General features: G+C 52.3%; 1 protein-coding gene across 34 annotated transcripts; it reads right to left on the reverse strand.

Moving 5' to 3' along the window:
* Nucleotides 1-943: 943 nt before the first annotated feature.
* ETV4 (ETS variant transcription factor 4) lies at nucleotides 944-20,439 on the reverse strand. 34 transcript variants are annotated; one of them, XM_078375521.1, is made up of 15 exons: nucleotides 20,222-20,439; nucleotides 19,593-19,703; nucleotides 19,310-19,403; nucleotides 19,031-19,078; nucleotides 17,078-17,245; nucleotides 9,764-9,817; nucleotides 8,232-8,312; nucleotides 7,511-7,637; nucleotides 6,869-7,030; nucleotides 6,349-6,614; nucleotides 3,198-3,272; nucleotides 2,977-3,045; nucleotides 2,594-2,766; nucleotides 2,223-2,324; nucleotides 944-1,829 (listed from the first exon to the last, which is right to left on the reverse strand). In XM_078375521.1, the coding sequence occupies exons 5-15, from the start codon at nucleotides 17,151-17,153 to the stop codon at nucleotides 1,605-1,607; spliced, it is 1,410 nt and encodes a 469-aa protein (XP_078231647.1). In that variant the 5' UTR covers nucleotides 17,154-17,245; nucleotides 19,031-19,078; nucleotides 19,310-19,403; nucleotides 19,593-19,703; nucleotides 20,222-20,439; the 3' UTR covers nucleotides 944-1,604. The 34 variants fall into 34 exon arrangements, with proteins under 34 accessions (XP_078231647.1, XP_078231640.1, XP_054111685.1 ...); XM_078375513.1 differs by lacking the exon at nucleotides 17,078-17,245 and having other exon boundaries at nucleotides 1,363-1,496; nucleotides 1,577-1,829; XM_078375514.1 differs by lacking the exon at nucleotides 17,078-17,245 and having other exon boundaries at nucleotides 6,869-7,012.
* Between the last annotated feature and the right edge of the window lie 1,930 nt (nucleotides 20,440-22,369).

The raw sequence follows: 22,369 nt of genomic DNA on the forward strand, positions 1-22,369 counted from the left end.
TCCCTCCAAGGGATGGTCTCAGGTTGGTGCTGGGCCAAGGCTGCTGGCAGTTCAGGCGTGAACACAGTTGGGCTGGCCCAACCTCAGAACAGCTGCAGTTTCTGTTTAACACGAGAGCCCCTGTTTGCACCTGAGCCTGTCTGCCGGACAGTGGTTTACACAGGAGCTGGGTCTGGAAGCACCCACTCTGCCCCTCCCACCTCTTGTCACCTCTACTCGGTCATACTTCCTCCGCAGGTGTCACCATGTTGTCCGCTTTGCCGTTTCTATCCATACCCAAAAATCTCAGCCTCAGGACTCTGATCTCTCCCAGATTTGGGCAAGGAGAATCTAGGTGATTCCCACTCCCCCACTGCCCTGAAGATCTAGTCTCCACTGGCCAGAATCCAGGGCCTGCTCTAGCCTCTCCCTGTACCGTCTGGCCTGGGAGTCTTTCTCCTTTGGCCCATTCTCCAAACAACTGTCCCCAACCCCAGCAAAAGTAGCAACCTAGGAGCTGAGGTAGGATGGAGGACATGCAATTGGGGTCTATGTGGGGCAGCAGGGTCAGGGGAACAGTTAGGATCACAGAAACCAAAAACCAAAACTCTGCCTGAAGAAGTCCCAGCGGGGACAGCCTTGCAACTCAGTGGCCCACCTGCCCCACCTGCAGGGCCAGGGAGACTGCTGCAGGAAGCAGGCTCAAAGTGCACAAGGGACGCCTGTCCAGGTTATCAAGTACCCTGTCCATTATTTCTGGATCTTCACACAGTAATGCTGGGAAGGGGGAAGGGCAGGTATTATTAAGCCCATTTTTCAGAAGAGAAATAGGTGCCTTTTTTCAAATCCACATGGGGATTAAATGTCAGGGCCCGGCCCCAAACCAGTGAGCTCTGCTCCAAGGCCAGAGCTCTTTCCATCCCCAGGTCTATTTTCACAGACAGCAAAGAGGACACAGGATAACTAATGGGAGAAGTGGGGCTTTATTAAGGTCTGGCAGATGTGGTGGAGGTGGAAGTGGAAACTGGGCCTAGGAAAGGGCAGAAGAAAGGCAAAGGGCCCCTTGGAGCAGGAACCCATCCCTCTCTGCTTCCACCCAGCACCCCCCATCCCAGGTTCCTTTTCATCGACCTCCCTCTGCCTCCGGGAACACAGAGCACCAAGAACTGACAAGCTGGGACCCGCTTGGGGCAGAGTCCCCCGCAGTGGGAAGATCTGGGGATCTCAGAGAACCTCCTCTCCCTCTTGCCAGTTTAAGTTGGGAAGCGCCTTCTCTGTCCCCCAGAACAGAACAAACTCTTGTTCTCCGTGGTTGGGGAAAAGGTGTTGGGGGCTTGGACACAGGAAGCAGGACCTGGGCAGAAGCTGATTTGAATTCCCCCAGGGCCCAGGTGGAGCCCCCAGGGGAGTTTCTGAGACTCCACCTTTAGAGACTTGCCATTTCTCCACTTTTCCTTCCCCGTGGCTGGTGAGCAGCTCAGAGTCTGGGCCAGGGCAACTGTTAGGACAGTGGGGATCTGCCCAGAGTCATCTGTGGGTTTCAGATGAAGTTTCCCCAACACCAAATTCATCTATGTGTACACAGGGCAGCACCCACCTGTGGCAGGGGGAATAGCAGCTGGGGGCTAGTAAGAGTAGCCACCCTTGGGGCCAAACAGCTGGGCAGGGCCAGCGAGCTCTGGGAGGTACGCGGGGCTCTCGTCCAAGTGAGACAAAGGGACTGTGTCCTCCTCACTGACCGGCCGGTCAAACTCGGCCTTGAGAGCTGGACGCTGATTGTCCGGAAAGGCCAAAGAGAAGAGGGCCTCGGGCTCGCACACAAACTTGTACACGTAACGCTCTCCAGCCACCTATGGGGAGAGAGAAGGGCTGGTCAGCCTGGCTAGCCCCGAAGCCTTGGTATGGGGTAAGGCGGAGGAGAGGGGAATGCAGCCTTCTACCAGTCCAGGCAGATGCTCAGGGCATTTCTCTCCCATGCTGGCTCCCCTGAGAAGCTGACTCTCCCTTCACAGTTCTTACTCCTTTTTCATGTCAATTTCTCCCTGCTTGGGGCTTCTCAGTTCCAGTGTAGCACTTTTTTTGGGAGAGGAGATCCTTGGGATTGTCCACAATTTCTTGTCCCTCTGACTGATTCATTAACTGATCCTACAGAGTTCCTGAGAACTGCCCTTCTGAGCCTTTCCCCCATTAGCTTCCCACAGCCACTGCCCCCACCACCTTGTCCCTGGACCCATAGCCCCCACCTTCTGCATGATGCCTTTCTCATAGTAGTATCGGAGCGAGCGGCTCAGTTTGTCGTAATTCATGGCTGGCCGGTTCTTCTGGATGCCCCAGAGCCTGGCAACCTGGGGACAAAACAGTTTTGGGGTAGAGATGCTACCTTGGCAGAGGAAAAGAAATGGGGGAAAGGTCAGAAAGAGCACTTGAGAGTCTCGGTGCAAAATACTAAGCCAGCCTGGCAACAAAGCATCAGCCCATAAACTTAGGCTTGGCAAGAATTCCAGTCAGGTAAAGCAAGGATTGTGGTGGAGGCATGTGCCACCATTCCCCAGGTTCTCCCATCTCCAGGCCCTCAACTTTGGAAAGGAGGGCTGGGGGTATCTGAGAGGCCCACCTCCTCAGGCTCAATGAGCTTGAACTCCATTCCCCGGCCCGTCCAGGCAATGAAATGGGCATTTGTTGGGTCATCCAGCAGGGCCACCAGAAATTGCCACAGCTGCAGGGCACCCCGGCGCTGGTAGGGTGGCCCCTCTCGAAATGCACCAACCCCTTCCTGCTTGATGTCTCCTGGGGAACACAAAAATAGGAGGTGTGGGGTTTGGGTCTTTTGGTCCCCCAAGCAACTGCCTCCCCTTACCCCAGGGATTTCTCCAAGGGGTCTCCCCAGGCACTTTTCTGTGGGTCCCACCCTCTTGCAACCATGAAATGTGATGTGACTCCTGCGGGGATACAGCATGATAGGACTTTGACCCTCCCATGAACAGTCACTTCTCTGACCTTCAAATTTCTCAGGGACAACGCAGACATCATCTGGGAATGGTCGCAGGGTTTTCTCATAGCCATAGCCTTGTGGAGGAAGTTAGGGGTTACTCAGATTTGGGGGTTCACTGATGAAACCCCAGAGTCCAGAGGGACTGCTGGCCAGGGAGACCCTCCCCCATGGTGGCGCTCCCTCCCCCAACATGGAGGGCTTGGCAGGGGAAGGGGAACTGCCTTACCCATGGCCCCGTCACCTGGAGAGGGCCCGGAGAAGCCCTCTGTGTGGAGGTACATTGATGCACACCCAGTGAGATCTGTGGGAAAGAAAGGGGTATGTGAGTGGTGGCTAGGGTGGAGCTGGGGGGGAAGGGAGGAGGAAATCCTATCCACATTCAAGAATTTCTTCCTAGGCCGGCTCAGTGGTTCACACCTGTAATCCCAGCCCTTTGGGAGGCCAAGGTGGGTGGATCATGAGGTCAGGAGTTCAAGACCAGCCTGACCAACATGGTGAAACCCGTCTCTACTAAAAATACAAAAAAGTTAGCCAGGTGTGGTGGCGCTTGCCTGTAATCCCGGCTACTCAGGAGGCTGAGGCAGGAGAATTGCCTGAACCCGGGAGGCGACGGTGGTGAGCAGAGATCCCGCCATTGCACTCCAGCCTGGGTAACAGAATGAAACTTAAGTCTCAAAAAAAAAAAAGTTCTTCCTTCCAGCCTGCTTCCTGGTGACTATTCTTTGCCCAAGTTGCCTGCCAACCACAAAATCCCAGGGGAAGTTCACCCAGAGGGAGTGTGAAGCTGGAGCCCCTCAACTTGAGGGCTGGGGCAGAGGCTATGGAAGGCAGCAGCGGGGGCTGGGCAAGCTGTTCTGCAAGGCCCAAGCTGCCAGGGAGCAGCTGTTTCCTGTGGGTTCAGAGGGAGGAGGGAGGGTGAGATGAACGTCCGGGGAAAGGGTTCAGTGTCCACGCCTGAATCCCTCAGAATGGACACATGTCCGGTCAGCAGGTCAGATTCGCAGCCCCGTGCACACGTGTGTGTGTGTGTGTGTGTGTGTGTGAGACAAACTGAGAGTATGTGCCTGCATGCACTTGGGGAAGAGGCAGTGGGCACTGGGCCTTGTTTTTTCAGGTCTAACAGAGCACATTCCATTTCATTTCATTCCATTCCATAGGATAGGAACCTCCCCACTCCATACCGGGGAGGTGGCTGTGTGAAGCCACCAGTTCAAGTTCCAACCCCTTCCCGCCCTCCCCCCACTCCACTCCACTCCCACCTATGAATGAGAAGATGGTGAAACCCGACACCTCAGGGAGGAGGCGGGAGGGTGGGCTCATTCATGCATCCATTTTGTGAATGGAATTCCTGACTCCATTCAGGCGTAGCTGGGGGGAGGGGCAGGAGTTCAAGGGCATGTAACACGATCCTCCCCGGTCTACAGCCTTTGAAGGTCAGCGGCAAGAGTGCCTCCCTCCTCCTCTCCCAGCTCACTGCCAAGCCTGGGTCAGGCTTAGGCCCTGGATTTGAGGACAGGAGCGCCCATCCGGTTCTCAGCCGGACAGCCTGGGGGTTTGTGGCTCATCCCCCTGCCCCTGAAAGGTTGTGGGCACCACAAAAAGAGAAATTCTAAAGTTCTAGCTGGCTCTGGGCCTACTCTAATAAACTCAGATTTGGGGCTAGTAACAATGTAACAAAAGCTAGGCTGAAAGAAGAAAAGGCAGGGTTTTCTGGGCCCTTCCTGGGACTGGCCCTCCCTCAGCCCTTGTAACCTTGAACTATAGCTATTTATGAATCTAGCTGAGTACATTTCACTCCAGTAAGCAGCCAGGTGGAACTAGAACTTAAATAAGTTCCTACTTCCAGTGCCCAGCCTCTGGCCAGGGCATACATACATCAACTGGGAGGCTCAAACAGGATGTGCAGACCACGTATTAACCTGCCAGCAGGATGAAACTCCATCTCTACTAAAAATGCGAAAATTAGCAGGCTGTGGTGATGGGCGCCTGTAATCCCAGCTACTTGAGAGGCTGAGGCATGAGAATCACTTGAACCCAGGTGGTGGAGGTTGCAGTGAGCTGAGATCGCACCACTGCACTACAGCCTGGGCGACAGAGGGAGACTGTCTCAAAACATGCAAACAAACAAAACACCTGTTGAGAACTAGCAAGAATGATGAGCCTGTCTAGGTTCAAGTTCACGTTTCTCTTCATTCAAATCCCTTTGTGTTTTTTAACTTCTGTGGGGACAGGGACCAGACACATCCTATTCATCTTTGTATTTGCCAACTCTGCACACTCACGTTCCTGTCACAGTAGTTTGGTCTTAGTGGGTAATTAAAACCTCAAACACCTGTTCAATAGAAATAAATGCCTTAACTTTCCTATTAAGTCACAAGCTACCTGAAGGCAGGATCTACATCCCCCTTTATTTTATTTTTATTTTACTTTTTTATAAATAGACAGGGGATCTCACTTTGTTGCCCAGGCTGGCCTTGAACTAACTTCTGGGCTCAAGCGATCCTCCCGCCATGGCCTCCTAAAGTGCTGGGATTACAGATAAATTACCATGGGGGAGGGTTGTTTATCTTTTAATCTGAACATAGGTTTGCTAATAGAAAAATAACAATAGGCTGGGCATAGTGGCTCACGCCTATAATCCCAGCACTTTGGGAGAGGCCCAGACCAGCAGATCACGAGATCAGGAGATCAAGACCATCCTGGCTAACATGGTGAAATCCCATCTTTACTAAAAATACAGAAAAATTAGCCAGGTGTGGTGGCATGCACCTGTAGCTACTCGGGAGGCTGAGACAGGAGAATCGCTTGAACCCAGAAGGTGGAGTTTGGTTGCAGTGAGCCAAGACCATGCCAGTGCACTCCAGCCTGGGCAATAGAGCTCTATCACAAAAAAAAAAAAAAAAAGAAAGAAAAGTAACAATTTGGCTGGGTGAGGTGGCTCATGCCTGTAATCTCAGCACTTTGGAAGGCTGAAGTGGGCAGATCACATGAGGTCAGGAGTTCGAGACCAGACAGGCCAATATGGTGAAACCTTGTCTCTATTAAAAACACAAAATTAGCCAGTCATGGTTGCTGGTGCCTGTAATCCCAGCTACTCGGGAGGCGGAGGCACAAGAATCGCTTGAACCTGGGAGGCAGAGGTTTCGGTGAGCAGAGATGGCACCATTGCATCCCAGCCTGGGCCCCAGAATGAGACTTACGTCTCAAAAAAAAAAAAGAAAAATGATAATTATTTTGAAATTATGAAAAAAAAAGGGGGTGGGTGGGTTGGATGTAAGAAATGATAAACAGGGATGTAAAAGGCTCAGGAGACATTCTGGCCTCAACGGAACTCTTCACGTGATCACATGCCACCCTGCTGCACCCCAGTCTCTCACCTGAGTCGTAGGCGAAGTCCGTCTGCTCCTGTTTGATCACCACCCCCGCCCCTGGGTACCTGTGCCCGTTGACCCCACCCTGGTCCACCGTCGGCTGGCCCGCCTGTTCATACAGGGGGTCATGGTATTCTTGCTTGAAGCTCTGCTGGGGATAGGGTGGGCAGGGCTCCGACAGCTGGTGTTGGTAGGGGGCTGGGAGGTGTTCCCGGCCCCCTCCCTGAGATGTGAAGTTGTGGCAAATGTCCAGGGGCTGCTGGAAGACGGAGCTGGATGTGGTTGGATGGAGAAGGAGGAGAATAGAGCTTTAATCCCTCCTCCAGCCTGTTACTCCCAGGCTTACAGAGTGGGCTCTGGAGTGGGGTCTAGAGGGTTGGAGTGTCAGTATCTCTCCCTCTCTACTCTGCCGACCCCCCACCCCCACCGCCCCGAAGCTTAAGTCTTTATGGAGAACACTCAGGAACTGAAGAAAAACTGTTTGAGACCTGGGCCCACAAGCAGTGGGGTTTCCCTGTCTCCTTACCTATGTTCCCCAAGGTACCCATGGCCAGGGTGGGGCTGGGAGGTGCCAGAGGATCTCAGGAAATTCCGTTGCTCTGCCCGGGGAAAGGGCTGCAGGGGCGACTGTCCAAGGGCACCAGGGGCAGGGGACTTGATGGCAATTTGTCTGGGGGGGTCATAGGCACTGGAGTTGAGAAGGAGACAGGGGTGAGGGAGTAGAGAAGCCAGCAAGCATCTCTGAACCCTTCATTCCTAGGAAAGTGAGGTCACCAGGATTATGGGAGAAGGACGGATAGAGGGGGCTGAGAAGGGAACCACAGAAGCCACAGACAGCCCTAGCGAATTCTTTTCTTTTTTCAGAGACAGTCTCCCCCTATTGCCCAGGCTGGTCGAACACCTGGGATTCGTTGCTCAGAGCAGTGGTTTGGGTGGGACAGTGGGCCTCGTGGTGGAAACAGACTCTGCTCTGGCTTCCGGATGTATTCCTGAGGCCCTCTGCTGCATCTTCCGTCTGATTGTTTGGAGGAAATCCTTAGCTGTATTGCTTCCTTAGAGGAGCTGGAAAATCCTTTGTCTAACTTGCTTCTCAGCTGCTGCCTCTGCCCCTGCCTCCCTTCTCCGGACACCCTTCCCCTACCCTTTACCGGGTCCGGCTGCGGCTCACCTGGAGTAAAGGCACTGCTGGCCATGGTGGTAGGGGAGTGGCGGCTTCCTGCTGCAGGACAGGGCCGGGTCTGTTCGGGGACTCTGGGGCTCCTTCTTGATCCTGGTGGTGGGGCTGTGAAAAGCTACTGCGGGGGTGAGGGGGTAGAGGGGGCAGAGCAAGGCCGGAGCCTGTCACACAAGAGGCAGGCAGGGCGTCTGACACCTTCCGTGCTTTGAGGACCAGCTGGGTGACTGCAACAGCTTCCTGCCCTCTCTGGGTATCAGTTTTCCCTGATCCAAGGTGAGACACTTAAGAACATTTTGGCTATTTACATTATATCTAGTTTATATATCAGACTAGTGTCTGATTATTAACCAAATAAATCCTCTAAAGTTCAACATTTAGGCTGGGTGCAGTGCTTACACCTGTAATCCCAGCACTTTGGGAGGCCAAGGAGGGCAGATCACTTGAGGTCAGGAGTTCAAGACTGGCCTGGCCAACATGGTACAACCTGTCTCTACTAAAAATAAAAATAAAAAAAACTAACTGGCTTAGTGGCTCACGCCTGTAATCCCAGCACTTTGGGAAACCGAGGCGGGCAGATCACCTGAGGTCAGGAGTTTGAGACCAGCCTGATCAACATGGAGAAACCCCGTCTCTACTAAAAAGACAAAATGCCAGGCATGGTGGCACGTGCCTGTAATCCCAGCTATTCAAGAGGCTGAGGCAGGAGAGTCACCTGAACCTGGGAGGCAGAGCTTGCGGTAGACTGAGATCGCGCCATTGCATTCCAGCCTAGGCAACAAGAGTGAAACTCCGTCTGAAAATAAAAAAGAAAAATTAGCCGGGCATGGTGGTGGGTACCTGTAGTCCCAGCTACTCAGGAGGCTGCGAAAAGGGAATTGCTTGCTTCAAGGGAATCTCTGCCAGGAGGCAGAAATTGCAGTGAGCCAAGATCACACCACTGCACTCCACCCTGGGCGACAGAGCAAGACTCTGTCTCAAAAAAAAAAAAAAAAAATTAATGCAACCCCAGGCCCCAGAAAACACTTTCATAGGAGTGAGCACCTCCAACCTAGGGCCTGTAGTTTTCCTCAGTGCCCTGGAAAATTCCAAGGGTGCGACATGTTTTCTTATTTGAGGATATAAAGAATCTTTCTTTTTCTGGTTGAGGTTGGATATTGGCCCACTTGAATGTCAGCTGAATAACATTATCTGTGAAGAACATTGGCCTTTCCTGTGGCCCCTGCTGGGTTCCCAAACTCTAGCCACAAGGTTCCAAGCCAGTGTGAGTGAGATTCAGTTTTAACTGCAGTCCAGTCAAATGCCCTATTTGTAACCAACTATTCTCTGCTGTTTTCGATTTTTTGTGCCCTGTTCTGTTTCACTGGTGTAGACAATTGACAGCAATGTATCTGACATTAAAGTGGGCTTTCTTTTTTTTGTTTGTTTGTTTTGAGTTAGGGTGTCGCTCTACTGCCCAGGCTGGAGTGCAGTAGCACAGTCTCAGCTCACTGCAACCTCTGCCTCCCGGGTTCAAGCAATTCTCCTGCCTCAGCCTCCTGAGTAGCTGGGATTACAGGCGCCCACCACCACGACCAGCTAATTTTTGTATTTTTAGTAGAGATGGAGTTTTGCCATGTCGGTCAGGCTGGTCTCAAACTCCTGACCTTGTGATCCGCCTGCCTTGGCATCCCAAAGTGCTGGGATTACAGGCGTGAGCCACTGTGCCCAGCCTATAGCAGGGTTTCTCAACAGTGGCACTATTGACATGTGGGCTGCCAGACAGTGTTTTATGAATATATTGTGGGGAGCCGTCCTGAGTTTCATAGGGTGCTTTCGGCAGTATCCCTGACTCTACCCACTAGACGCCAATAGCACCCCACCCTCAACAGTGACAACCAAAAATGTCTACAGATATGACCAAACGTCTTCTGGGGAGCAAAATCGTGAAAGTGACTCAGAACACTAGAACTGGACTCTGCTGAACTGGCCCAGGCCCCTCACTTCAGATCTAAGGCAGTGGAGGATCAAACGGATAGTGTCTGCTGGAGGGTCACACAGCAAGAACACGGCCGGCCCCGGGTTTCAACCAAGGTTTTCATTCCAGTTACTGCCTTGGTCTTTGAGATCAAACCCAAGAATGGGGAGCCCTGACCTTTACCCCCACTGTTTTCAGGAGAGAACAGCTGATCTGTGATTCTCTATCCTATGACTCACTTCCTGCCACCCCCCACCACTTCCGCCCTCTCCCCAGGGACCTCTACTCACAGTTTTCTGAATGGAAATCAGGAACAAACTGCTCATCACTGTCTGGTACCTGAGCTGCAGAGAGAGATCAGAGGTAAGTTTGGGGTGGGGCCCTGGTGGGCTCCTGGGAGGCTCCATTATTGCAGCCCTGCAGATTAGCAACAGTCAAGAGAGAACCAACAGCCTTTAGACTGGGGTGTCCACATTTTAAGAATTGTCTTCGGCCACACATAAAATACACAAATACACTAACACTAACGATATCTGATGAACTTAAAAAAAAATCACAAACAAATCTTATAATGTTTTAAGAAAGTTTATGAGGAATTGGTGTTGGGCCTGGGCTGCATTCAAAGCCACCCTGTGCTGCGTGTGGCCTGCAGGCCCACGTGTTGGACAAGCTTGCTTAAAACTAAAGGTAGCTCCACCTAGGTCCTAGTGCCCTCTAGCTCTGGGCTCCACTAAGACTCAGGAGGGAAGACTGTTCCCAGAACCTGCAGGAGCAGATTCCAGTCTTTCTTTTTCTAGATGCTTTGTCTTCATTTCCTCCATTTTTCTGAAGTGGAACAGCCTTGCCTGTCAAAGTTTACAAAACTCCCTCAAAGCTCACAGCAGTCATATCTGGGATGGGCAGACAGTGGGATCCTGTGGATTTAAAATCACATAGGAGGTGGGCGGGTGCTATGGCTCATGCCTATAATCCCAGCACTTTGGGAGGCCGAGGCAGGTGGATCACCTGAGGTCCGGAGTTCGAGACCAGCCTGGCCAACCTGGTGAAACCCTGCCTCTGCTGAAAATACAAAAATTGGCTGGGCGTGGTAGCTGGCATTTATAATCTCAGCTACTCAGGAGGCTGAGACAGGGGAATTGCTTGAACCCGGGAGGCGGAAGTTGCAATGAGCTGAGATGGCGCCACTGCACGCCAGCCTGGGCAACAAGAGTGAAACTGTTTCTCAAAAGAAAAATTAAATAAAATAAATAAAATCACATGGGAGGTGACTGGGTGCGGTGGCTCACACCTGTAACCCCAGCACTTTGGGAGGCTGAGGCAGGAGGATCACTTGAGGTCAGAAGTTCAAGACCAGCCCGGCTAACAAGGCGTAACCCCCTCCCCGTCTCTACTAAAAAATACAAAAATTAGCCAGGCATGGTGGTGGGCACCTGTAATCCCAGCTACTCGGGAGGCTGAGGCAGAAGAATCACTTGAACCTGGGAGGCGGGGGTTGCAGTGAGCCGAGATCACACCACTGCACTCCAGCCTAGTGACAGAGTGAGACTCCCTCTTAAAAAAAAACAAACAAAATTTAATAAAATAAAAAGTAAATATATAAGTTAAAGTCACATGGGGGAGGTTCTGAGTCTGGGCTGGACCCAGGAATCTGCATTTTAAACATCCTTCCAGGTGGTTTTGAGATGTACAAGAGTTCTGAGGCTGGGTACAGTGGCTCACTTCTGTATTTCCAGCACTTTGGGAGGCCAAAGTGGGGAGATTGCTTGAGTCCAGCAGTTTGAGACCAGCCTGGGCAGTGCAGTGAGTCCTTGTCTCTACAAAAAAATTAAAATAGCTGGTATGACAGCATGTGCCTGTAGTCCCAGCTCTTCAGGAGGCTGAGGTGGGAGGATTACTTGAGCCCTTTAGGAGGCAGAAGTTGCAGTGAGCCAAGATCATGCCACTGCACTCCAGACTGGGCAACAGAGCTTGCTCTCCCTATCTCCAAAAAAAAAAAAAAATTCCTGAGCCAGGGAAAGGAGATGGAATGGAGGCAAGAAGGAGGTTTGACAGAGGGGAAAAGTTTGATGGATATGGTAGATCAGCTACTTGGGAGGCTGGGGTGGGAGGATACTTGAGCCGAGGAGTTCAAGTTCAGCCTGGACAACATAGCAAGACCTTGTGTCAAAAATAAAAATAGGGCCTGGTGTGGTGGCTCACGCCTGTAATCCCAGCACTTTGGGAGGCAGAGGTGGGTGGATCACCTGAGGTCAGGAGTTTGAGACCAGCCTGACCAACATGGTGAAACCCTGTCTCTACTAAAAATGCAAAAATTAGCTGGGTTTAGTGGCACATGCCTGTAATCCCAGCTACTCAAGAGGCTGAGGCAGGAGAATTGCTTGAAACCGGGAGGCGGAGATTGCAGTAAGCCGGTATCACGCCATTGCACTCCAGCCTGGGTGACAGAGCAAGACTCCATCTCAAAAATAATAAAATGAAACAAAATAGAAAAGGAGGATGACAGTGGGAGAGCAGGAGGCTGGTGACTGGGACCACTGCAGAAGGCAAAGGACACTGGCTGAGCACCTAGGTGCCTCATCCCTTTAATATGCAGCTGAGGGGAGGGATTCCCAAGGTTGGAGATCTGAGGAGCTCTCCCAGGATGCCAGAATGGGTGGAGCTAGGTTTAGGAATAGGCAGGAAAACTGAAATGCAGCAGCAGCTCATCCAAGGCTTCTAACTGGGACAGCAAACTCTGATTTCTAGTTCTTATCCTGGCCTCCCCAGAGGGGAGCTTCCCAGGTGGTTATACAGCTAAGCATCTCCCTTGATCCCAGCCTTTGCCCACTTTTGCCCCGCTCTCAAAAATAAAGGGATCACATCAGGAAGTGTAGACACCAAGAACTTCCTGACATTCCAGAGAGTGGTTCTAGGTGATGAGGTGGAACCTGTAGCCCGACGAGGCTGGACTCTCCTTCCCTGGAGACTACTCTCAGATTGGACAATGGGGAAACTGATAAAATGCCCAGAGAGGTCAGAATGGCTGGTGAGGGGGATAGGATGGCTAGAGAAAACCTCCACACACACCCCGCCTACACAAATACGCATCCCATCCCTTCGGCTTCCCTCTAGGCTATTGGATTTCAGCCACAGCCTCTTATGAGAATACCCTACTCTTACCTCCTATAGTCCCTTGCTCTCCACCTAGCTGCCAAGGTGACCTTTTACAACAAAAACGGAATCATTTCTCTTTTATTTAAAGCATGAAATCCAAATGCTTGCCCTTGGCTTCCAAGGCTCTGCATGACTGGGCCTTGCCTGCCTCTGACCCGCCTCTCCTTGCCTGAGTCGGCAGCACTCTGATCTCCTTCCTAGCCTCAAACCTGCTGAGCTTGTTCCTTCTTCCTCAGATACTTTCCTGCCTTCCTCTTTGTTTCCTGGTCATCAGAGTCTCAGCTTACTTTGACATCTCTGCAGAGGCCTTCTCTGACCGCCTCTAAACCAAAGTGGTTCCTCCTGGCTCTCTATTGAGCCTCTGTTTTGTTTTCTACCTGGCACATACTGTCACCTGAACTTATTATGTTTACCCGTTTATTATCTATCTGTCTGTCTATCTATCAATCGATTTATCTATCATCTATCTCCTCCACCAGGAAGTTAAGTTCTATGAGGGCAAGAGATTTATCTCTGGTCATCTGATTCTCCAACACCCAGCACAGGTCAGAGTAGACAGCATGTTAGAGTAGACACTCACTGCATTATTTCTTTCTTTTATTTTTTGAGACAGAGTTTCGCTGTTGTTACCCAGGCTAGAGTGCAATGGCACGATCTCGGCTCACCGCAACCTCTGCCTCATGGGTTCAAGCAATTCTCCTGTCTCCGCCTCCCGAGTAGCTGGGACTAGCAGGCGCGCGCCACCATGCCCAGCTAATTTTTGTATTTTTAGTAGAGACCGGGTTTCACCATGTTGACCAGATAGTCTCGATCTCTTGACCTTGTGATCCACCCGCCTCGGCCTCCCAAAGTCCTGGGATTATAGGCGTGAGCCGCCGCACCTGGCTGGCTGCATTATTTCCTGAGTGTGTGAATAAACAGGCAATAATCGTTTGTCCTCAGGCTGGGAGGAGTCAGCACTGTGGGCTTGGGGACATGCACTGAAGAGATCCTGACCAGCCTATCCCTTCCCTGCAGGCTCCCCCTCTCCACACACAAGGCAACACTAGAGAGGGGCAGGTCCTCTCTGGGAAAGCACATCTCACAGGGGATACTTTAGGTTGTGATACGTTGCTTGGCAAGAATATTCTTCAACAACTTGCTTTAAATATTAGAGGTGTCAAGTGTTTATAAACATAGGCTTGTATTAATAGTTTATTTCTTGACAGAAGGATTAGGGAGAGGGAGTTTAAGAATTGGGAGCCACCAGCAGCTAGAGAAGTGAGGAAGAGTCAACATAATAATACTTTGGTCTAAAGTGCCCAAAGAAATCAATAAGACCTGAAATCCAGTGGCAAGAACAAACAGAAACACACAGGTGGCACCCATCTTTTCAGGAACACAAGCATGGCAAAAAGTCAGCCATTCCCAAACTGGCCTAATTCAAGTCACCAGAGCATAGTTAAAAACACGATTCCGGCAGGGCGTGGTGGCTCAAGCCTGTAACCACAGCATTTTGAGAGGCCAAGGCGGGCAGATTATCCAAGGTCTGGAGTTCCTGGCCAGCGTGCCAAAACTGCATCTCTGCTAAAAATATAAAAATTAGCCAGGCGAGGTGGCACATGCCTGTAATCCCAGCTACTCGGGAGGCTGAGATAGGAGAATCACTTGACCCGGGAGGCAGAGGTTGCAGTGAGCCAAGATCATGCCACTGCACTCCAGCCTGGGCAACAAAGTGAGACCCTGTCTCAAAAAATAATAATAGGGCCGGGCACGGTGTCTCATGCCTGTAATCCCAGCACTTTAGGAGGCTGAGGTGGGCGGATCTCGAGGTCAGGAGATCAAGACCATCCTGACCAACATGATGAAACCCCGTCTCTACTTAAAAATACAAAAAATTAGCTGGGCATGGTGGCGCGTGCCTGTAATCCCAGCTACTCAGGAGGCTGAGGCAGGAGAATTGCCTGAACCCAGGAAGCGGAGGTTGCGGTGAGCCGAGATCGTGCCATTGCACTCCAGCCTGGGTAACAAGAGCGAAATTCCATCTCAAAAAAAAAAAAATCTGTCTATTATGAGAAGTCTCCTCTGTCACTCAGGCTGGAGTGCAGTGGCACAATCATAGCTCACTGCAGCCTCGAGGTTCTGGGCTCAAGTAATCCTCCCACTTCAGCCACCACAACCTTAAAAATAGGCACATTTGGATAGAGGGTAGGAGGCCAAATCTGTCTACCTGCCCAAGATGCAAAGCCCAGGCTCATTCCCGCTGTGCCCTCTGGTCCGTTCAGAGGCAACATCCCCCAAGGTGGCAGGCAGTGAGAGTGACAGAGTGACCAACATTTCCCTCCCTCCTACTAGGCAAGAAAGGTCCCAAGGGAAAGGGTGGTGCAGAACTCAGGGGTGGCTGACGCACTCCAGGGCTCCCCCCCCCCCCGGGATTCATTAACTGCCACTTTCCATTGAGGTAATGGGCTGGGGGTATCTCTTGCTGGCGTCACTGGCGCTGGAGAGCAGAGAGCACTTGGCATCATCTTGCCTTTCTTCCTGCCTCGTGCCTGACAGTTTAACCAGAGACCCCTCTGGCCCAGCAGTCCAGGAGGAGGCCTCCTCAAGCACATAGACCACACCCCAAAAGAGGTGGCACCATCCTCTTCCCAGAGCCAGGAGAAATCTGTCCTTGCTCAGCCCCTCCCCCAAACACTGACCTTCTCCCAAAGTGGGTAGGGTAGGGCCCTCAGTCATCCAGAGACTGTCAACAGGATAGAAATAGGAACACTGAGCCTCGCGTTCCTGGAGAGCAGGAGAATTTTTAATTACCATGTTTGGTCTTGAGTGTACACTGCTCTCTTTATGTATTCGTTAACTTGGCTGAGTTTTGGCTGCCAAGCCACAGTGTGCCAGAGTCTGTCCCCAGCTCCATCCTGGCACTAAGATGGAGTTTATCTGTCTGAAGACGAGGCAGATGATTAAGGACGGGGTGGGAAAAGTGCCAAGACAGCATAATGCCCAGAGAGAGAGAATTTTAGGGACTCTCCTGTCAAAATGGGGGTCAGTTAAAAAAAGAGGAGGGGTTCTGGGGCCTCCCAAGCTGGATTCTGGAAGAATTGGGAGGTTAAAACAGAGACAAACTGAAGCCTACCATTCGTTAGCCACCCACACCATATATACCCCGTCACCCTCTTCCCAGGGTCCAGTCATAGTGTGAAGGGGATAGACGCATTCTCCAGAGGTTCTGCTCCATTGTGTCACTGCTGTCCCTTACCCTGCCCCCACCCTGGCAGCATCTGTACTGGAAGGAACCAGTTGTCTAGTTGTGGAGGGGACATATTTGTCTCCAGGAGTCTTCTGGAAGGGGAAGAGACAGAAAGAGGGAGAAGGAGGCATTGTAGCTGGTAAAGACTCGGGAGGGGATTTCTCTCCCCACAGACATGCCGAGGCACTAGTGTACATGCACATGGACATGCATTCAGGGATGCACACACCCTAATTCCTTTCACTTCACTCTTGCGGCAGCACGACAGCACAGGGTGAAATGTGCCCTCCATGCACACTCTCTATGCACACCCTCCGCACATGGGATCTTTTTTTGGAGCTACAAATATGACTGGGAAAGCCAAAGGGCAAGGGGATTGGAGCCCTTGGAAGAGGGTTGGGGAGTGGCAATTCCTGTGAAAAAGGGAGTGCAGATTGATCCCTTCGAGAATCTGATAAAAGCTACGGGTCATTCTCTTCCTAAAAAAATCCATACACTTTTGTGTATGGTGCACTTCCAGCAATTTTACACACAGTATCAGAGGGATCAAGGGTCCCTGCAACCCATCCCCAGGGCTCTGGCAATCCACAGACCCCAGCCTCATACAAAGGAGTCATGGCCTAGAGTCAATGGCTCTTACTACCAAATAGACAACAAAGTCATTGTCCCCAAGGTTTCAGGGCTCCTGACAAGCCTGGAAAGGAACCTTCACCAGAAACCAGCACATCTTTTATCATAGCCAGACACATTTTGGGCTCAGCCTGCCTGAGCCTGGGTCTCCCTGTAGCAGCCTGATTCTTTCCCCAACATCTCAACAGATCCGAGGCACCCCCAAATCAGACACACCCTCCTAGCTTCATTCCCCTCTGTCTACAAAAACCCAACCCCAAATATATGAGCTGCCTCCATAAAGCCCCACTTACACTCACCCTTCAATGCCGGACACAGGACACCGAACCGGCACCGAAACGGAATCTCCCTATACTGGCCCGGCTCCAACCTGTGCATCCTCCAAATGCTGTCTTCGAAGTGCCCCCCATACTACCAGGACCCCCTTGCTGCTTCTCTCCAAATTGGGGCTTTGGAAGAAACCAAGCTGAGAGAGGGAGATTGGGCTCTGGTCCCCATTCCTCCTAATGTGTCCCACCACTGGCAAGTTTCCAAAGGAGCTAGTCCCTCCCTGCCACCCCAAAGCTCCCCCCAGGTTGCTGGGGTCACTGACCTGGTGGGAAGAGACAGGAGAGGAGGCTGGGGTGGTGCTGGGATGGTGCAGGGGGACAGGGCCCCGGCAGCTGCATCTGTCTCCGCAGAGAAAATGAGGAGCGATCGACCTCAGCATCCCCCTCTCAGGCCTGGCCATCCATCGCCAGCTGGGAACCTGAGCTGCTCCCTCAGAAGGAAGGAGAGGGAACCAAGGAGATCCCAGTGTCCACACCCCCTCCTCCTTGCAATCCCCACCCCCACCTCCCCACCCACTGGATTTAAATGTACAGGACAGCAGCATGTAACTAACACACACACATACACACACACATGCACATGCATACTCTTTCTCTCACATACTCACACACTTGCTATCTTACTGACACTGAAAGACAGACATGCGTACCCTCTCCAGACCCCCCGCCAAGGGGTAGAGCGCTTTTTCCTCCCCCTCCCATCTCAAACCCGGGCACAGATGGACCAGCTGCTGCCGAAATGCCAACCTCAGCCCACCCCTAGCTCACAGCCCCAGGAGCTGCCCACTGTGGGTACTCTCAGCTGACAGGCAAGGAATGAAGCCGGTGAGCCAGACAGAAATCAGGCGCTGGGAAAGGAAGTCTTTGAGAGCCCATGGAAACTGACACCTCTGCGTTCTTCAGCTCCAGCCCAGCTCCGGAACCTCAGGAGGAGGATGGGGAGATGGGGCAAAGCTCTGCCTGTAAATTGGAGCTGGGCATGCAGGACTTGCAAGGTCGGGAAGACGCACACAATACCCCCATATCCCTCCAGCACTCACACTGCCATTCAGCCATTAATTCCGCAAAATGTCTTGAGTGCTTGCTCTATGCTAAATAGTCATTCTGTCAACATATATATTTTTAGAATACCGTAGTGGGCAGGACAGACCTAGTCTCACTCCAAGGATCTAGTCAAGAGTCATTTTCCTTTTACTCTAAGCTTCTACAGAGAGTTCCAGGGCAGTTGGATTTGAGCTTTGAAAAAAAATTACCAAAGAAAGATGCCAGGGTGGAGGGATAAGGAGATCCTAAGGAAAAGACCTCAAAAAGGAGTTCTTAGTGTTTTGGCTTCTTCGTTTTCATAGCATTAAAATAAAGGAACCCTAAGATGGGGCTAGTAACCCTTTGCTCTCAGAGGCTGTCTAAACCACCATTTTCCCTCCCACCTGCAGCCCCACCAGCGACACCCTCAGGCCCCACCAAAACGCACGGATGAATCCAACCAGGAAACCTCTCAAACACACCACTTCCCCAGCAGGCCCAGCCACGGACCCCACCCCAGCCAGCTCACCGCTAACTCCCCAGCACACAGGAAGGGGAATTTGCCTGGGGGCGGAGGTATTCAAGCAGGATGGAGGAGGGAGGAACACTTGCTATTAGAATTACAATCAAGGCTATTTGGGGAGCCCTGGGCCCCTCTGTGCCGAAGGGCTGCCGAAAATAATTATTTAAACTTGTTGTGCTTTTGGCATGCACAGTAAATTGTTTGGTGCTGGGATTGGGAAGAAGAGAACCTCAGGGGATAAGAATCAATGCTATGACAACTCCGGAGGATAGGTGACAAATTAATTGTTCCCCCCCACACACACAATGACACCCCAACAAGCACCTTGGCCTGGTGGCTTCTGCAAAACAAACTTTGCAAATGAAAATTTCAACCAGGAAAATGGGCCTGGGGCCAAGTTCCATTCAAATAAGCAAATACCCCACACAATGGTCTGATTCATCCCCAAGCCTAGTTACACAAGCCTGGCTCAGAATAGAGAAAATAAATATCAATATAATGTCCACACCGGGCTCTGCGGTGAGTAGAGTGGCAAGGAACCTGGTCAGAGAGGGCCTTGGAGGCAGGGAAGGGAGAGGAGAAGTGTAGGGCTAGGGTGGAACAACAGGGGCTACATAGAGTGTCCCCCTCTCCAGATCCCCAGAATAGAAAAGGTCACAAAACTACTCACCTTCAGCGAGCCACGTCTCCTGGAAGTGACTTAGATCCTGGAAGAGATCTGAGGGGTAAATAGTGGAATTGGAGGTGAGGTGGAGGGGACAGTAAGAGAGAAGGAGCCCTAGCAAGCCCCGGTGAACCCCCCTCCCGCGCCCCGCCTCGGGAGTAGGGACCAAGAAGAATGACCAGATTCCCTTGGAGGGCTAGTTTTTTGGGGGTTCCAGGATCGGCCGGTGTGTGTGTGTGTGTGTGTGGCGGAGGACGGTCGCGGTTTGTGTGTCTTGCTCTTTACCTTCGGAGTCGGAGGGCGGCAGGGAGCCCGGGTCCATGAGCTTCCCCTGCGGGACCATCAGCGCTTCGCGCAGGCTCCCATTTCCGGGCGATTTCTGCGAGAAGGGGGAGAATGCCTCCAAGTCACCCCGAGGCGCCTAGTCTGGGGGACGAGGTTGGGGTCCCCGGGTGGCTCAGGGGCGGGGCAGCCCAGGACTCCTCTGGGACGGCGGGGAGGGGGGCTGTGGTGAGAGTAGGGGCTGGGTGCGGGGCGGGGCGGGCGTGGAGGCCGGCGCGGCGCTCACGCTGCTGAAGGTGTAGGGCACTTGCTGGTCCAAGTATCCGCCTTTCATCCTCCGCTCCATCCGGCCGCTCCCTCAGGCCGCACGGCCGGGGCCCCTAGTGGGGGCCGAGACCTGGGGGGGAGGGGACTGCGTTCGCACACCGTCCAGGGAGGGCTGCGATGGGGGCGGGGAGGAGTGGCGGGAGGGGGCAGTCCCGAGGCTCTGAGTCCGACAGTGAAACTTCTCCGACTCACTGGGGCGATGGGGAGGTTTCCGTCTGCCAGGCCGAGCGCCACCACCACTCCCCTCCCGCCAAAGGCCAAAGGAGGTCCCACCTGCTTCTGGGAGCGGGGCTCGCCGTTTCTGCTTTCTGCAGCCCTGCTCTACCCGGGCTCGGTTACATAAGACGTACGTGTGTGTGTGTGTGTGTGTGTGTGTGTGTGTGCGCGCGCCCGCGCGCGGAGGAGCAGGCGAGGCGCACACCGTCGCATGCCCACAACTCCCGCGCCCCCTCCAACCCTGAATCCCAGTGCCTCCTACCCCCGCCCTGGAATCTGCGGAGGCGGGCGGTGACACTGAGTGTGGTGTGCGTGGGAGGGGAGGCGGGGAATCACACTCTCCCTCCCTCCCTCTCCCTCCCGCAGCCTCACCTGAGGCCGGGGCGTCTGGGCTGGAGCCGTGCAGGGTTCCGAGCATGCCCTGGGGCCGGCACCGAGGGCCGCGGGGCTAGGCCGGAGCAAGGCGGCCCCGATCCCGGGTCCCCCGCGCACCGACTTGTTTTTCGGGCGCCGCAGACAGTTGTGAGCCCGGGGGAGCAGCTGATTGGTGCATTTCCTTTGCTCGGCCTCGGCTCTCTCTCCCCCCAACCCGGTTCCCTTTGTTTCATTGACTTTTGTGAATGGAACCCCAGGGCTGGGCACGCCCGCCAATCCGGAGAGTCGCCCGGCCTAGCCAGGGGGCGGAGTTTCCCAGCCGCAGGGGCCAATCAGAATGTAGGGGTTGGCTCCCGGCTTCATTCACTGCTCCGGCTCCCATTCATAAAAAAATAAACTCGCGGCCGGAGTTCATTCATAAAGAACCGAGAGAGAAGGAGAGAAGCCGAGGACCCCGTGGCTTCTCCACGGTCTCCGCCACAGCCTTGGGTCTGAGGCGCCGCGCACTCCGGCTGGCGTCTGCACACGTCCCTGCATCTGCGTGTACGTGGGAGTATGAACATGTCTGTGTGCGCCCAGGGGAGAGGCGACCGAGCTTGTGTGCCCAGAGGAACAATAATAACTAGCATTTATGAAGCGCTCCGCTCCCACGTGCTCATTTCGTTCCCATAACCCGACGAAGTGGATCGTTGGTATCTTACAGATACTAAAAATGAAAGCTCAGAAAGAGATGGTAACTCGCCTGAGGTAACTCAGCTAGTCAGCACTTCGTGTGTTTAGTGCCTCAGATCCATCACACTCTCCTGTAGAGCCCTCTGAAGCCATGATTAAATGAGTTAAGCTATGTGACAACTGATACATAGTAGGTGATCAATAAGTGTAAACTGCCACAGAATCCAGGCTTGTCCTCAAAGGTCTGTTCTCTGCAGATCTGTTTTGTGACCCACTTTCTATTGATTGCAGCAAGAACTAGTGGCCCCAGGGTAGATGATTTCTGAAAGTGTAGCTCCCTCTCAGCCATCTTCCCTCTTAACTGACAGCAGCAAAAGGAGCAGGAGCAAAAGCCCCAAAGGGGACAGGATGGTTTTCAGTTTTGGCTCAGAAGCCGGTGGAAGTTTCTGTCATCTCATCCATTCACCACTTCTTTCAATAAACATTTATTGTGTCAGATTCAGTGCTGGGTGCCAGGAAAGCAGCTATGAACAAGACAGACAACTGAGGGGAGCTGGGCTGTTAGGGCTGTGGCCATAGGGACACACAGGACATGAATCCTCAAAGGCCTCTTTTGTGAGACAATTCTCTGTCTCTTCAGCCTATGTACTCCTTTGAGGACAGCCTGATTTTGTGTCCTGCCTGTTTGTGATAAACACAAAATAATGTTCAAACACCAGGCCAGTAGGAGTAGCTTCCCAAATTCATCTAACCTAACACCCACCACTTTACAGATGAGGCAGTGGAGTTTCAGAGAAGGAAATGACACATGTAAGCATCTTTGTGCCTATCTAGCCAGAAATGGGGCTAAAACATAAAATTGTTGTTTAGGGCTCATTCCATGAGATCACCTTGGGCAAATGAAAATAAACTTCCCTTTCTTCTCTGCTGTAATATTCTTTTTTTTTTTTTTTTTTTTTAGACGAAGATTTGGTCTTTTGATCTCAGCTCACTTCAACCTCCCCTCCCGGGTTCAAGCAATTCTCCTGCCTCAGCGTCCCAGTTAGCCACTATGCCCAGCTAATTTTGTATTTTTCAGTAGAGACGGGGTTTTTCCATGTTGGTCAGGCTGGTCTTGAACTCTGAACCTCAGATGATCCTCCCTCTTCAGCCTCCCAAAGTGCTGGGATTACAGGCATGAGCTACTGTGCCCACCTCTGCTGTAATATTTTATAAGGCTCATACCTATTGTCCCTTTCCTCCAGGAAGCCTTCCATGATAGCCTGAATCAGTTCCTTTAGCCCCATACAACATTCTTGACTACATCTCTGGTGTGGATATTTTTTACTCTGCCTCATGATATAGACATCCTTTTGTATGGAGAGCTCTCCAGAGCTCATTTGCCTCTGTAAGTCCTCCTCAGCCTGTTTTCATGCTTATGAGGGTGGCATAAAATGCTTGTGTAGTGAATAGGTACAATACAGACCAAACTAA

The sequence above is a fragment of the Callithrix jacchus genome, chromosome 5 (genome assembly GCF_049354715.1).
Source record: "Callithrix jacchus isolate 240 chromosome 5, calJac240_pri, whole genome shotgun sequence".
NCBI lineage: Eukaryota > Metazoa > Chordata > Mammalia > Primates > Cebidae > Callithrix > Callithrix jacchus.